Source organism: Montipora foliosa, chromosome 9 (genome assembly GCF_036669935.1).
Source record: "Montipora foliosa isolate CH-2021 chromosome 9, ASM3666993v2, whole genome shotgun sequence".
Taxonomy (NCBI): domain Eukaryota; kingdom Metazoa; phylum Cnidaria; class Anthozoa; order Scleractinia; family Acroporidae; genus Montipora; species Montipora foliosa.
The window spans coordinates 20,003,859-20,020,346 of NC_090877.1; the positions used below are offsets into that span (position 1 = coordinate 20,003,859).

General features: G+C 41.1%; 1 protein-coding gene across 1 annotated transcript in view; it reads right to left on the bottom strand.

Moving 5' to 3' along the window:
• The window catches only part of LOC137970746 (basement membrane-specific heparan sulfate proteoglycan core protein-like), a 63,501-nt gene that overhangs the window by 9,324 nt on the left and 37,689 nt on the right, over positions 1-16,488 (bottom strand). The window contains exons 5-7 of the mRNA XM_068817302.1: positions 7,735-8,406; positions 5,960-6,499; positions 4,583-4,834 (exon numbers count right to left, since the gene is read on the bottom strand). Of these exons, the coding sequence (XP_068673403.1) occupies positions 4,583-4,834; positions 5,960-6,499; positions 7,735-8,406 (1,464 nt within the window). The remainder of the gene's footprint in view (positions 1-4,582; positions 4,835-5,959; positions 6,500-7,734; positions 8,407-16,488) is intronic.

Sequence of the window (16,488 nt, forward strand, 5' to 3'; positions counted from 1 at the left end):
CTGATTATTCCAAACGGCATCTTCAAGAACTCGTACGACCCGTCAGGTGCTACGAACGCCGTTTTCTGTATGTCCTCCTCTGGTATTGTTATCTGCCAATATCCCTTGCTAAGGTCAATTATTGAGTAGAACTTGTCTCCGCTAAGCTTCTGAAACAAATGTTCAGCAGTTGACATAGGCTCGGGATCAAATACAGTTAGTTTATTTAATTTCCGATAATCAACGCACACGCGGTTTGTGTTGTCTTTTTTCTTCACTACTACCACAGGAGGCGCATACGGAGAACTGGGCTCTCTAATAACTCCCATTTTGATCATGTCGGCAATATCTCTTCTCAGTGATTCTCTGATGCTGTAAGGTACTGGGTAAGGTCTAGATCTAACCGGCTCGTCTGAAATGAGTTTAATATGATGCTGAACGAGATCTGTGGCACCTGGAGCTTCAGTAAACAAATTCGTGAACTGTTTAGCCAAATCCATAAATTCATTCCGTTGCTCATCCGACAGATTTGGTCCGGTTTTAACATCTTCGATCCGGCGATTCCTTGGCTACATATCCACCAAGCTCTAAAAAATTCAACGTTTTCTCCCTCTGCTTCATCAGCTTTAGCTGCACAGTCAACAGCATCGTCTATACACGTAGCGCCTACTCCACCAGCCACTCCTCCTTCGGCTGTAGTCTCCTCTCGCTCAAAGTACTTTTTAAGAAGGTTAGCGTGGTAAACGTTCTCCTTGCCTTTTACTTTCACTTTGTAGTCATTGAGACCTACCACAGAACTAACGTCAAAGGGACCCTTCCACTGCATAAGTAGCTTGTTATGGTCCGTAGGTAGCATTATAAGCACTTTCTCACCTGACTGGAACTTTAGACTTGCGGTCGTAATAGTGCTTTCCTTTCTGCTGTGCTTTCTCCAGTTCACTATGGGCGAGTTGAAGGATATCTTCTAACTTCTCTCGTAATTCAAAAACGTACTGGTAACTGTTCTTTACCTCAGGCTCGTCAACGTCTTTTGTCCACAGCTGTTTGAGTATAGCTATTGGTCCCCTGACAGCTCTTCCGTATAGCAGCTCGAACGGTGAAAAACCAGTGGACTCTTGGGGAACTTCACGATAAGCAAACAACAGCGGGTTTATGTAGCGATGCCACTGTCTTGGCTGCTCACTACACAGTCTCTTTAGCATAGACTTCATCGTTCTGTTGAACTTCTCCGTCAAACCGTTACACGTCGGGTGATAGGGTGTTGTTGTAAGCTGTTTAATGCTTAGTAGTCGGGTGACTTCTCTCATACAGTCAGAAACAACCTGCGTACCCAGATCACTCAAGATTTCTTCGGGTACTCCTAGACGGCTGAAGATATCTACCAATGCCTCTGCTACAGTCTCTGTCTCTCTCTGTCTCTGTTCTTCAGTGGCACAGCCTCTGGGTATCGAGTCGAAAAATCTACCAGTGTCAATATATATCTGGGTCCTTCTTCACTCCGGGGACTGATAAGACCAACAAGATCTATTGCTACTCTCTTAAAAGGCTTGTCTATCAGCGGCATCATCTCTAACGGTACTTTTGGCACTGATCCGAGTTTACTTACGGTCTTCTGACACTCGTCACAGGACTTGCAAAAACGAGTTACGTCACCTTGAATTCCAGGCCAACAAAACGAACTCTGGATCTTGACTGTTGTTTTCTTGATGCCCATGTGACCACCCATGATCGATCTGTGCATGAGCTACTTGCATTATGGGGCGTCTCAACTTTTCAGGTACCATAACTTGTTTAAGCGGTTTACAACCGTTCACGTAAGGATGCTTGTATAAGCGGTACAATACTCCAGATTTTTCTTGAAAGGAAATCTCCGCCTGACCCTTCACTAGCGCACCGTCTCGATCCCAGTTCTTACGCAGACTCTCATCTTCACGCTGCATCTGCTTGAGCTTCTCTCTACCCACAATAGGGCGGTTTTCACGGGTACTAGGCACCCTTAAGGTCGTGCGTTCATCCTTTTTCTTAGCTTGACTTCGGGTAGTTACTGCACAAGCCTCTAGCCAACTGGAATCTGGATTCTGTGCGTCCCTTGCATCACGTACATTACCAACAATTAGGTCGTAGATAGGATCTGAAAGGCACTGCGCTTTTACATGGCCCTTAAGATAAGGCGTATCAACATAAATTCTTGCTATAGGCACCTTCCTCGCTGTGTTGTCAATAAGCAACATGACGTTAAAATCTCCAGTGAACTGATTCTCGCCTACAAGGTCCTTCTTGACTACAACTCCACTGCAACCGGTATCTCTTAAAACGTCGACAGTCTTCTCTCCAACTCTGCATTTTACAACTGGCATCTTACTTCTTACTCCAGTTAAGGGTTGAACACAGGCATTACTTAGCAACGGAACTTTCTTTCCACAGGCTACCAGAAGCACGACTTGACTTCCTCGGGGGTAGCGTTAAGATCTGGTGACTTAACCAAACAGCCAACAATAAATAGACCACGTTGCACAGGGTAACCATCTTTACCTTGGCTTCCTGACTTCCGTCCACTTCATCGACAGTTCCTCGCCTCATGACCTTGCTTGCCACATAGGAAACACTTTCTTGCTGGAGTTGGGCAGTTAATTGCTTTGTGTCCGCGGGCATTACACCTGTAACACTGGAGAGGTGTTGTGTCAGTCTGTGCGCTCTTTGTTTCTTCCGCCTTGGGCTGTACTTGCAGCTTCTGCAGTGTTCGCAGAGCTGAACATGTGTTTTCCATGTGCTTCCAAGTATTGATCGGCGATTTTCACTATCTGGTCCAGCGTTTCCGGGGCTCTTTCACGAAGGTAAATAGCTAACTCTTTTGGACAAGAGTCAATAAACTGTTCTTCCACAATTAGATCTTTCAGGCCTTCAAAAGAACGTTCAGTGTGCGACAGTTCTAACCAACGCAACAAGTATCTCTCCAGTCGCACTATAAACTGTTCTGGGCTCTCATCAACTTCCGGCTTTGATGCTCTAAATTTACGGCGATAACCATCCTCCGTAAGGTCATATCTCTTCATCAAACGGCTAGCTTCACTCGGTCATAATCTTGGGCTGCTTCCTCAGGTAATCGCGAATAAACTTCTAGTGCACATCCAGACAAAAGAGCACTAAGTTTCGAAGCCCATCCTGTCTTCTCCCATTTAGCTGTCGCTGCAAATCTTTCAAATCTTTGAAGATAAGCATCAAGGTCATCTTTGCCATCAATAAAAGCGGGGAGTTTCGGTGCTTTGGCCCTGCCCACTCTGTCTGCAGGACGCCCGTCAGCACTCGCCGCCGCCAAACGTGCAAATTCCAACTCGTGCTCTCTTTTTGCCGCTTCAATAGCCTCTTTCTGTTTCAACAACTCGGCTTCCATCTCCAATTTTCTTAGTTCGCGTTCTTGTCGCCTAGTTTCTCTCTCTTCGTGTTCTCTTCTGCGCCTTTCCTCCTTCTCTTCCTCTTCCTTTCTTTTATCCTCCTCAAGCATTCGACGTCTCTCTTTCTTTTCTTCTTCTAATTGCCTCCTTTTTTCTTCCCTTTCCTCCAATTGTCTGCGTTTGTCTTCTTTTTCTTCCTCCAGTTGTCTGCGTTTCTCTTCTTTTTCTTCCTCCAATTGTCTGCGTTTTTCTTCTTTTTCTTCCTCTTCCCTTTTTCTTTCTTGTTCTAACTTTTTTTGCTTCTCTACAAACTCGAGCAGCTTTGCTCCTTCCAATCCAAATTCTTTTCCCATCCGCAACAGCTTTTCCATTTCCATAGCAGTATTTCACAGCAAAACACAATATACTCTCTTGTGCAGTTCTTCTTACTTTAGCTGTAACTCCTTCTTCTTCAAGTGTCCTTTCCTGGTTTCTGTAGTCGGCAAACAAATGAATTCCTCTCCCGGACAGGCCCCCAAAGGTTACGAGTTCGAATGTTTTGAGGACAGCTAGCTTGCAAACTAAACTGAACGCAGGGTTGTCGAAACAACAACAAGAACATTTATTCCAAAATGAACGTAGTTTCCACGAAGTAAACTCTAAAGAACACGTACTTGATAAACTTACACGGCCTCGGCCAACTTGAATAAACACTGCTTCTGTCACACTTGACTAAACACGGCTAACGCCAATTCTCTCCGCTTGTGAAAAACTAGTTTAAAAAAAGTCCGCTAGGACTCGTCTACTTATATACTCTCACAATAAGCTTCTAGAACGTTCTAAGACAGTAAACAATCTAATTATAGAAAGATTACAAAACACACCGATTTAGAAACGCTTACGCACGGACCTAAAAGGAAACAAACTACGAACTCTCGCGAAGTTTCTAGAAAGTAACGCTTGTCACGCAATGCTATTTTTCGTAACATATTGCTATTCCGGAATACGGTCAATCGAACGCACCCTACGATGGTGGGCTTTGCAGTTTTTAACACTATTCAATTTATGAGAGTGAATTGAATTGTCATTAACTTTAAGGTAAGTTAGCATTTTAAGTAACGAATGTGAGTTAGCTAACATCAACAAATTGTTTATTTACCTTGGTCATCTTTTAGTCAAGTAATATTACAATAATTACAAGGAATTCAAGCTAACTCTGAAGTTATACTTACTTGGACTTGACCAAGGTAAGTCAGTGTATCCACCAAATATGTAACTACCAACTTTGATTATAGTAACAGTGGGTCCCTTTCCATCACAGTTACTGTGGAAGGTGGATGCAGCCCAGCCATCTGTCTTGGCGCGCCAACACCTTACAAACCCGCTGCACGATGAACGCTGGAGGACTGGTTCTAAGAATGAATTCAACTTTGCAAGGTACTTGGCATCGAGGCTGTTAAGAATACTCGATGAGCTGACGGCTGCTTTTAACAGCAGATAATTTTAGCAAATAAAAGAGTGAAAATAATGAGTAAAATTATTTTTTTAGCACTTTACACTTGTGGATATTACATCTTCAACAGAACATACGTCTCAAGGCTAGACTCCCAGCTAGGCCAATTACGGTACCCAAAAGCGGACTAACATTAATCCGCGGTTAATTACTAACCAAGGTTTTAATTGTCCCCCTGAAAAAATCCTTAACAACGTAATTTTATGCCAAAGGAAAGCAAAATCCAAGGAAAAACCTGGAACCCAGAAGTCTTGTGGAAACGTCATTTGATCAGCGAAATAAATTGCAAGTTAAGTTTCCAAAATCGGCCCAGAATTGGGTTATTCAGCTTCGAAAAACTGATCCTTGTTGACTACACTCCTACTTCGACTCTCTCCGAAGCAATGCAACAAAAAAAAAACTCCAGTTCAAGGTCTTTTATTCGGTAGGACAATTTTTTTTTTCTTTCGTCCGTTTGCCTTCACGTTCGATAATCGCTTAGCTGTTCATTTCTATTCTGAGGCAAAGATCCCAGCTTCAAACAGCGATCACCCGGTGATCAGTCTCTTGATAACCGCAGCTAAAATAAGTACATTTATACTTATCATTAACATCATCATCATCATCATCAACTTTACTCTTATAAAATATCCAAGTTTAAGCTTGCAATGTGATTTGTCTTATTAGCTACGCTATAATGTTTTTACAGCTTAAAAGATAATTAAATAAATAAACAAATGATAATTACTATTATTATTTTAACAATGCACCTTTTTATTCTCCGCATGGCAGAGGTAAATGATTGGCTTTTTTTCCACTTACAATTTGCAATTTTAAAGTTCAAAACAAAGAGGAGTGAATAAGGTGTAGGGAATAGACTTCCTTTGAACTAAGTTGCGAAGAACAACTGAAAAACAACACCTAAGGCTTAAGGACACTCCTCAACGGCCTCTGATTCTCTTAGCACTTCTCTATAGAGTCCTTAACCACGTCCTTATGTAACTCAAAAACACAATAGAAACGTAATTTGTATTTACGTATTTATTTTTTTCGATTACAGTATTAACAAATAAGTCGTTCTTATAAAAAGGCGGCACTTATACTAACATCGACTTACCTTCCTGAACTTCCAGATAGGTAACTCTTTCCACATCAAACACGCCAGCACTTGTGGCAGTACAAATATAATTCCCTGCATCACTCTGTTGTAAGTTTGTAATAACTAACGCGCCACTGATCTGCTGGCTCCGTGCAACTGGCAATTGACCATCTTGTTTCCTCCAGGTGATGGCGGGTTGTGGATCTCCAGTAGCACTGCAATTTAACCTCACACTGCAGTATAATATCATTGCAATCTTGGAAGGAGGTTTAATCGTAAAGTGAGGAAGCGAGATCACGACTAACATAGTTTTCTTTTCAGCTCTTCCGAGGAGATTTGATGCAGAACAGAAGTAAAAGTCCGAGTCTTCTTTGCGAACTTGTAAAATTTGCAGCGCGTTGTTGATGTAACTCACTCTTCCCTGGGGTAACTGTCCAGATGATTTTCTCCAAGTCACCAGTGGTGCAGGGTATCCAGTCACCTGACAAGTTGGTAGAGTGAAGGTCCTTCCTTGAATTGCGTAAGGAGGTCCCGGACTGAGTGAAACGCGAGGATGAACTGAAACGAGAAAGATGAGAAACTTTAATTACCGATGTTTGTCATGTTTTCCATCTTAAGTACTATGCTTTCATCGTCTTAAACTATTTAAGGTTAAAGAGAAACACTGTATGACCAAAGAAACAATCGAATCAAAGAAATGTAATTCCGCAGACAGCAATCTGACGCATGGACACCCGATGACCAGTTTTAATTTTATTCACAGTCCAGTTTTAATTTTGTAACTCGTCACCAGTTCTCCTCACAGGTGATCACTCTGTGATCACAGGATTGTTTTACCAATACAGAAAGTATCCTAAAGATTTATAAAAGCTAACCTTAAGCCTAATTAGGCCAAAACGAAAGCTTTTAGGCCGAAGGTTAGCTTTTATGAATGTTTAGGATACTATCTGTATTCGTGAAACAATGGCCTGTAATCTGTGACCTGTGAGAGAACTGGTGACGACTCACAAAAATAAAACTGGACTGTGTAAAATTAAAACTGTACAGTCTGTGAAAAGTTAAAACTAGACTGTGAAAAACTAAAACTGGACTGTAACCCTCCTAGGCCATCGTAAGTTACAATATTTGTCACTACAGGGCAAAATTACTGAATGCTGATTGGCCGAGTCAGAGGGCATTTTTTTCTTCATCACGAGGACAAGTTTAATAATCAAGAGGACATGATTACTTGATCCTGATTGGTTAACAGTTGCGTATCCAGAGGTAGCAAAGTTACAAGAGAATCTTTGTCCAGATTAAACTATATTTTTGTGTATAAAATACATTTTAAGCGCTATTTCTGTTGACAGCAACGAATTATTGAATTGAACTTTAAACCAATGGGAGCGTGTTGATTGCCCTCGTTGATTGTCATTTGTCGCAACACTGAACGGGCCTTCCTCAATTTATTTTGCCTTTTATGTGAAAAACATGCAATCGCAATGTGCCCTCGTGAAATTAATTGAGGATTAATTTGTTTTGCATTTTCAAAGTTTGTAAATTGCGCTCGTCGCCTCGCGACTCGGGCAATTTTGTGAAAACTTTAAAAATACAAGTGAAATTAATCCTTAATTGCCCTCGGGCCCACGTGATTAGATATACTTACTGTAATTAAATCTGAGAAATTTGCTTGTTACAGAACAAGGATCAGATCAATTTTACTATAATACAGTTTGATTTGCTCATTTCAACATTCTCAGTAGTTTTTTTATCGTCTTTTGTAAAACAACGAAAGCAAAGAAAAACAAATTTACCATTTACTACAAGCTGCGCCACTGCTTCTGCTTGACCGAGGATATTTGATGCTGAACACTTGTATGCACCCGAGTAAATTCCAGTGACATTCCGCAAAGTCAATTTTCCTTCTGAGACTTCTGGCATGCTTATTTCTGACTGCCCTTTCATTTTACTCCATTTTATCGCGGGCTTTGGATTGCCACTGACTGAGCACTGGAAAAAGGCTGTCTTCCCTTCATTAACTGTCAACTTTGCCGGCGAAATAGCTATGGAAGGAGAAGAGATCGATTCACCAGGCTCTCCTTTTGCACCTGGTCTACCTGCGGTTCCTGTGTCTCCTTTCTGTCCTTTGCGTCCAGTTTCTCCCTTCGGCCCAGTCGGTCCCATGATTCCTTGCTTTCCACTTTGCCCTGGCGATCCCATGATGCCCTTATCTCCTTTGTTTCCGGTTCTTCCTTTCGACCCCCTTCGTCCCCGAGCGCCTTTTTCTCCTCTCGGGCCAGGTGGACCGGGAGGGCCTGGGGGACCTCCCAAACATCTTTCGACGTTTGATTGACAAAGTTTCAGTTTCAGATCCGATAACAGCTGGTCATTTTTCAGCCTGTCTTCTAGCGTTTGTTCGTTTCCCGTTTCGTTCTTGGTCGAATAAGTGTGCCGCCTATTTCGGTGGATCTTATTTCCCAGAAGTTCTAAAAAACCAAGAGCGACATTTTAAATGATGCACCGAAAACAAATACATTCTCATAGAGAAATCGATTGACACACGGAACCGAGTGTATAGTTAAACGTCTTAAACGCAAACCGCTGAGATAAAAATTAAAGAAATCTGAACTAGAAACGGTTTCGGACACCCATTTTTTATTTGGTGGTAATAAAGGGCCAAAGATCTATACAGTCAAGCCTGAATTCTCGCGTTACCTCCATTTAATTTCAACAACTCAAACCCTGCTGTTGAGGACTTTCCCCGCGTGTTTTAGTATTCCTCGCTTATCGTCAGTGCTGGAGAACAAAATGAATTTAAAGTTCGTGGCGAGCTCCGCAATCAAAACGCAAACCTCAACAACTAAGGGTTCGAGTAAAAAGACATACGTCGCCCTTTGTTTTTGAAGTGCCCGACAAGCTATAATTTTAGACTCGTCTAAAAGCACTTGCTTTGTTCTCATGGCAGATTTGAAAAGAAAGGAGGCTTTTGTTTGAGGAGGATCAGACGTTTCCTTTTAAGGAACCCGATACTCGGTAAACTCTAGGTGTAATATCTACTTATTTGCACGGGTTTATCACCAAGTAATTAAATGTATAAGTTATTGCAATGCCCATCTTTTATCTTTTGTTTCCATGCTTCGATATCAGTAAGGCTAGAATTGTAGCTTTACAACAAGATAAAACTTACTAGGAGAATTCTCTGAGATTTTTGCAATGTCTGGATCGTTAGACAGTGGCTCAACCTGGGTGTCGGTTTCCAGAGCGTCTATTCTTTCCCTTTGCTTGTTTAACTCTAGTTCAACTCTCAAAAACCCTCCGCAATAAAGAGCAATCGACAAAACAGAAATAATCGATGCAAAGGACGGGCAACTCTTTTGAGCAGCCATGTTCATTTCAGTTTTCCTAACAATGCCGCTCTGTCTGAGATGATATTTGAGCCCGCGTCAGCCGCGTGAGTGGACAATTTGCCAAATGTCTTCTACGTATAGATTAGGGGCTTAAAAGTTCACATCGCGATCGGGTTGTATTAGTAGCACATTCTTAAAATAAACACAGCAGAACGTCTTACCTATATATTCTATATCAAATCAAACAATTTTAGCAATCGTAAAATTTGTAAAAAAAAAATCACTTTGTCACATTTACGTATCTTCTTTTCGCAAATATAGTTCTCACGACGACAACTAGTAGACTGTATTTAGAGGCTCCGCTTGTTGTTAAAGGTCATCAAAGGCAGATCGTGTTTTAGTGTATCAATGTGATACTGTTGAAAGAACTAAGAAGGTTTTCAAACAAGAATTTATCACCGATGAGTCTAAAAGCTCCTAGCTCAGTATATAAAACTGGTCGTTTCTATTTTAATTTATTTTATTGTATTTTTCTTGTTTTGCTCGCTCTTTTCAACTTCTTCATCATCATCATCAGTGATATTTATATTTTTAAAACGTTGAAGTGCACTCATTGTGAAGTTCAACGGTTCGCACCCGAAAATAGCTAAGCTATTCCAGTCGGAGGGAGAAATATAACAAAAATACGCCAAGATTTAATATAGTACAAGAAAAAAAACTGCAAGTTCAAACGTACAAATCCAAAGAAAGCAAAGCTGCAAAAAAAAAATTATAATAATAATAATAATAATAACTAATTAATTAATTAATTAATTAATTAAGAAGAAGAAGAAGAACAAGGAGAATAAGAAGAATAAGAATAAGAATAATAATAAGAAAAAAAAATATAAAATGATAAAAATTAAAATAAACTTAATAATAATGAATAAATGCGTACATACATACATACATACATACATACATACATACATACATACATACATACATACATACATACATACATACATACATACATACATACATACATACATACATACAAACTTTATTGCAACTCCCTAAAGAGGGTTTTTCAGTTACAAGTTAAATAAAAAATACAAAGAACAATAATTGATATATGATACATTTTTTAGATGTTCTAAAATTCTAGGACAGGCAAGCAAGCAAGATACAACAAATGTTCCGAAAATTCTAGATCTCAAATCGTCGTCCGCACAGATATTTTCCGAAAATTGACGTTGGGTGCCCCTTCTGAAATGGTTGAGAGTGTCTGACCACGATGGTGAAAGAGCTAAGGTTGCACTTGATGCCAAGAATGTTAGTGAGCTTCTTGGAAGGTCTCGTTCCTTCTTTGGGGTGAGCGTGGATTCTGCGAAGGACGGGATAGTCGCTTTGAATCTGTAACCGGGCTGATGTGGTGGTGAAAGAGAGGCAAGCCATGCTGACGTGGATGTCCTGGATCGCTGAGATGCTACGCACAACAAGAGTCTTCCATTTCGTGGATAAAGTTGCATATCTGGCAGCAGGGCTAACTGCAGTCGGGTGCGTTTCGGCTGGTGAAGTCAGAAGGTAATTTGGCCTCCCCAGCCAAGTGTTGAAGGGAGTCGTGGTAACGGCTGACGGTCGTAAGAAAGGAAGTCACTTGAGGGCTAGCAGAGACTTTGCCCCGGCATAGCTTGTCAATGGCTTGGAAGCAGGGTTTACTATCGGTTAAGACGATCGTGGGGTGCTGAGGCTGGATCATAAAAGGGGAGAAATGCTTTACGGCAGCAGCGATACAAAGGGTCTACCCTCACAGGTGAAGCTAGGCGTTTTTTGACTTTTTGCCTAGGTTGCGTGAGGTCTTGACATGTGTACTTGTGGCAAATCGCGGATATTAAAGATGTCAATTAACTTTGCTTCGCTTCAGAGGGAGTTTTTAGGGCTTTTTACTTTTGGTTTCCAACGTAGCTGAAAAAATTGTAAAGCTTCCCGATTCCCGATATCATATGTCCATCGGAGTCAACGAGTATTCTTTTGGGTAAGAGACGTAATATGATGTCACCAGAACTGACGTTACAAGCGCTATGACATCATCCAACCCGTTCTCGCCCTTAAATTCCCGATTATCCTGAATTGTTTATTTGCTTTGAATTCACTGTTATCGTGACTTTAGAAGACTAAAAGTTTGATAGGGATAATGGAAAATAGTCATAAGACAACCAAGTGTATGTACATAGAATTCGAACCTTGGAATGTTGATTAACCCGTCACCTAACCACTCAAACACCACACCGTTAGCTGACGACTCAGGGACAATATTTTATCATACTGTTTGATAATGATGTATTATCACTCGCCAACAAACAACATTAAACAATACAAAAGGTCGGTTTCCAAACTTCACGACAAAGCGAAACATTTCAAAATCAAAGCTTAGGCCTAAAAAGATTAGCAGCGATATTCTATGATAGTCTAAAATAAATGTTTTCTTGTTTCTTTTAGCGCGAATCGCTAATCGAACCTGGCTACAAATGCTTAATGATGAGCAGCTTAAAGAAAAGCTGACAACGTATAGCCGACCTGCAAACTGTGAAAAGTTGGCTGGCATTCAGGTTAACCCTGAAATCTGGTGGAAACTTAACCGCTTTATCTGAAACTCTTCCGCATACAAGAGCAGGTCACAAAGGCTGGCCATATTCTCGTGAAAAACAAGGACCATTTATTTAGGACTAAATCTAGCCCATTGATACTGCTTGGCCATGTGTGCGGAGGCGGGAAAGTATAACGTCAAGTTTGCACAAAGATTACGCCATGTTGTGCTCCAACACTGTTCTCGTTTCGACGTTTCTGTTTGGCGACGATCTTCAGGCTGAACTCATACACATAAAGGCCACAAATAAAATTGGCTCCACTGCAAGCTACACTAGCTTTCAGGGACTGAGTAACCATCAGGGCACTGCGTCGTCGCAGGGATGCCATTTTTTAGGGCGAGGGCCTTCAGTTTAATCGAATGACAAATTACAAACATCACAACAACGGGATTCGCCCCTGCAATAAAGGGAAGAACTACAAATTCCCAGAAAGTCAGTAGAAGAAATCAATGACATAATTGAGAATTTATTTGCCGTCTACAGAGGTTAGTCAATTTGAAATTTACCTTCCACATTTGCTTGATTATTTTAAGAACCAATTTGGCTCCTTCAGAGCTGGGTGAATTGCCCACTACCTAGAAGCGTGGAAGGAAATAACTTCAGATCCAGAAACCTCGATATCCGGTGAAAATTTCCACTTATTACAACTCCCTCACAAAAGAGTGTCCCCTTTCAACCAGTACGGTAAGGGCTAAAAAGTGAGTTTACGGACAACGACGTTTTGTCTTTGCTCAATAAGCGAGTCATCATTCCATCTCAGCATGAAGATAGTGAGTTTATCTCTCCAATTTCCTACGTGCCGAGCACGATGGGTCATTTCCAATGATACTGAATTTAAAAAAAAGCTTAATCTGTATGTTGAATACCAACATTTTGAAATGGCGACTTTAGCGACAGTTGCATTCATGATGACCCCAGGCTGTTACATGGCCTCAATAGATTTGAAGGATGCGTACTACTGCGTTCCCATCAGCAAAGAGGACCAAAAATATCTCAAATTTCAGTGGAAAGGCCACCTCTGCAAAATTCTTGGGATCATCTGGAAGGATAAGATCACCAACAAAGAAATACTTGAAACCGCGGAACAGCTCCCATCTTTTTAATGAAGAATAGCAGCAAATTATAAAAGTGTAGCCCAGAGCACCTCAAGTAGACAGAAGGACACAAGGCGAAGTAAAGGTAAGTTTTAGTCGATTTTTCTCGACATTTCATGTTTCATGGTTATGTTTCCATAACCCTACAAATCGTTGACTGAGCATTCGAATTACGTGTTTGGGTCGCCTGTGTATAGGCGAAGAAAAATATAGAGAGAAGGAAAAAGGTAAGCTCTCAACTTGGATACGTCAGTGGCTAGCCAGGAGGGAGGGGTGAGGATTTATCCATAAACTTTTTCAGGAAATTAATGTTGAGGACACTCCCGCTTTATTCGAGCTGATGAGAATGAGCAAGCAATAGTTTAGATATTTAGTTGACATGTTCAGTTACCGCGTCGCACGCGTCGCAAATTATCTCGAACGCAGGGCAAGATTTTGCAACGCGGTCACACGAGTGACGAAGGTAACGACTTTGTCGCAAAGAATTCAACTCATTCAATTTCGCGATTTTTTTTGTGGGATTTTTTCTGCTGTCGCACCACTTGTGCGAGGGTGGCTACACGTGTGATTTTCACCACGCGCTGGCTACGCGACAGTTTTCAAAAAAATTGCATCACCATCGCAAGCAAAAAATCATGTGGACACGGCCTAAGAATGCGTTCGATCAACCATATTCTGGAATAGGTGTACATATAATTGAAGTCAGAAATCCTGCACTTTTACAGAGGTTCACAGGAAATTATCAAAAACCTGCTACAATGAAATTTTAAACGTGTCTTCAACATCCTAGTTGCTTAAAACCTTCGTCAAACATACTGTTTCATATCATCACTGCACCTAATGTTATCCCGTAATAGGGCCAATCGAAAGCACCCTTAAATAGAACCTCCCCTTCAACAAAAAAAAAACAACTTTAAATCACACAAAACAACCGTTACAGTCAAGTCAACCTAAAGTATTTTCAAAGAAAGTGTTTGCATCAGAAGTAAATAAGTTTTAGGGGCTGTTTACATGGAGGTAGGAAGATCCTAGAAGGCGAAACAACTTTTCGTTTGGTTTACATGCAGAAATTTCTGTCTAGGTGGAAGTGGAGAATGAAAGCAAGACGGCGGACGAGAACAACAAACATGTTATTTGGGTCCTTCTACTCTCCTTACTTGTTTTTTTGTCCCTAGTACCAGGAACTTCCGAGCGAAAGCAGTTTACATGGTGCTAGGATCTTCCTACCTCCATGTAAACAGCCCCTTAGAATCGCCTATTTTTGTTTTCGCATTTCGCGGGCGCCGCCATCTTGAATAATTGTGACGTTTTATGGTTGCCCTATTGTTGTTAGACAAAAGCTATTTGGGTCAGAACAATAGGACAACCGTAGCACGTCACAATTATTCAAGATGGCAGCGCCCGCGAAATTTGAAAGTGAAAATAAGCGATTTTAGAATTCACTTTTCTTGATTTAAACACTGTTTTCAAAATAACCTTCGAACAAATTTGTTTGTAAATACAATTTCCTTTGGTTTAAACGTATTCTGAAATAAGAGTGGAGGTTCCCCTTAAGAGATCAACAAACGAGTGTAATCAAGAAAATCGAGCCCCTGAAGACAATAGACCAATTTTGATATCTCAAAATTCAGTCGTAAACAAAAGCCATCACCTCAAGGCTTTGGGGAATAAATATAAGGATTTGTATGAGTTTATTCCGCCAAGCTTCGAGGTGATGCCTTTTGTTTAGGACGGAATTTTGATATATCAAAAATGGTCTATTGCTGTAATTTTTTGATGTCAAAAACATGATCACCCCACGATCAATAAAAAAGAAAAAGCCCAGACAGTTGGATGCTCTTCCCAAGTTACTATATGAATCCTCTCCCAAAAGGAGTCAGCATGTGACAAATTACCCAGCGAGATAAAAGTAAACATTTGCAAGACGCTGGCTCATTTTAAGTGAGTTTGGCTCAAGTTCTTATTTCCGATTCAGAGTATTAGGCAAACCCGTCGCAAAGGAAGTTTTGTCGCGAGAAACAGTAAGAGAGAATATGTCGCGAAATAAAGTCCCGTGGGAATTTCGTGACGAAAACAAGCTGCCTATCTAGATGTGTTAAGGGAACCCAAAGGAACATGCCGAATGTTGTTGGCAATTTTGTAGCTTGCACAGACAACTTTTATGGGGAGTTAGAAGTGTGACCCTCAGTGTCCAACATCGAAACGAGGCTTGACCGTCAAATGCTTTGTAACCATCGTCAATGGTGGCAAATCTTCGACAAAAATTCTCGTACTTTTAATTGGAGTGTATCTGACACGTAACAGTAATAGAACGGATCACGTGACCACTCTAACGTGAAAACGAGATTGGATCACATTACATCCTGTAATTATTGCTTGTGTCAACAGATTGTCCCAATATTACTTATACTATCTATTGGAGTGTAACTTAAGGCGGCGAAATACGAGATACAAAAACCCTCAACTTGTCGCGCAACATTGTTTCGTTGCAAGTTTTGACTGATCTTTCGCGTTTTTCACCTTGCCTGATCAACTTGACCCGCAACAAATGTTTTTGTTGCGGGGTTGAAGAAATGCAGCGCGCTGATTGGTTGATTTGTACACGAGCACATTTGTTGCGCGACAAGTTGTGAGCTTGATGAAAAACGAGCAACAAAGTCAAAATTTGCTGTATCTCGTATTTCGCCGCCTTTAGACAACCTTGTAACATAACAGTAATAAATGTGATCTCGTGTCCAATATAACATGCCAAGTAGCCTTTTTTTCATGAAATGCCTTGTGGCACATTTAGCACCGCTTACTCTTTACAAGTGAGTCAATTCAGCCCAATGCAATTTTATCACAACTCCCTGACAATAATTTCCTAATTCCAGCAGCGGTCTTTGCTCTGGGTTGCGCGATCTGCAAGTGCGGTTACACTAGTCTCATCAGCTTGTGGGAATGCTTTCCAGGACAATAGCTTCCGCAAGAGAGAAATGATCCTCGCACTTATCTGGACAATTGGAGCAATTGTCTCATATTGACACCTGAAAAATTCAGGTGGCTCCAATGGCATTCGAGTCCATGCCCTCGGCGATGCTGATGCAATGCTCTACCTCTCCGGCTGTTAATCGTTTTTGATGTTGACTTCGCCGACAGTAATCAGCTGCAGCCCCGGTGTTGCACATTACACTTAGGTGTGCAGTTAGTCCAGCCTTGGATCTACGCAAGCGGTTTCAGCTAGTTCACTTTGCGGAAAGCAGTTTTTGTAGTAGACCAACACCGCCATGTTTTATGACTTCAGCTGGTATGCCATCCAGACCAGGCGCTTTAGCAGCTTCTACAGCTTTCATTAGTTCTTCCATCCAAACGCATCATTGTCTCTCGAACAGTTAGGTGGTCAGTTGCTTCATTGTCTACGTTGCCTTCTCGATTCAGCAGTTGGTGAAAATGCTCTTTCCATCTGTCTGATATTTCTTTCGTGTCTGTAAATCGCTGAGTTCCATCTGCATTCTTTA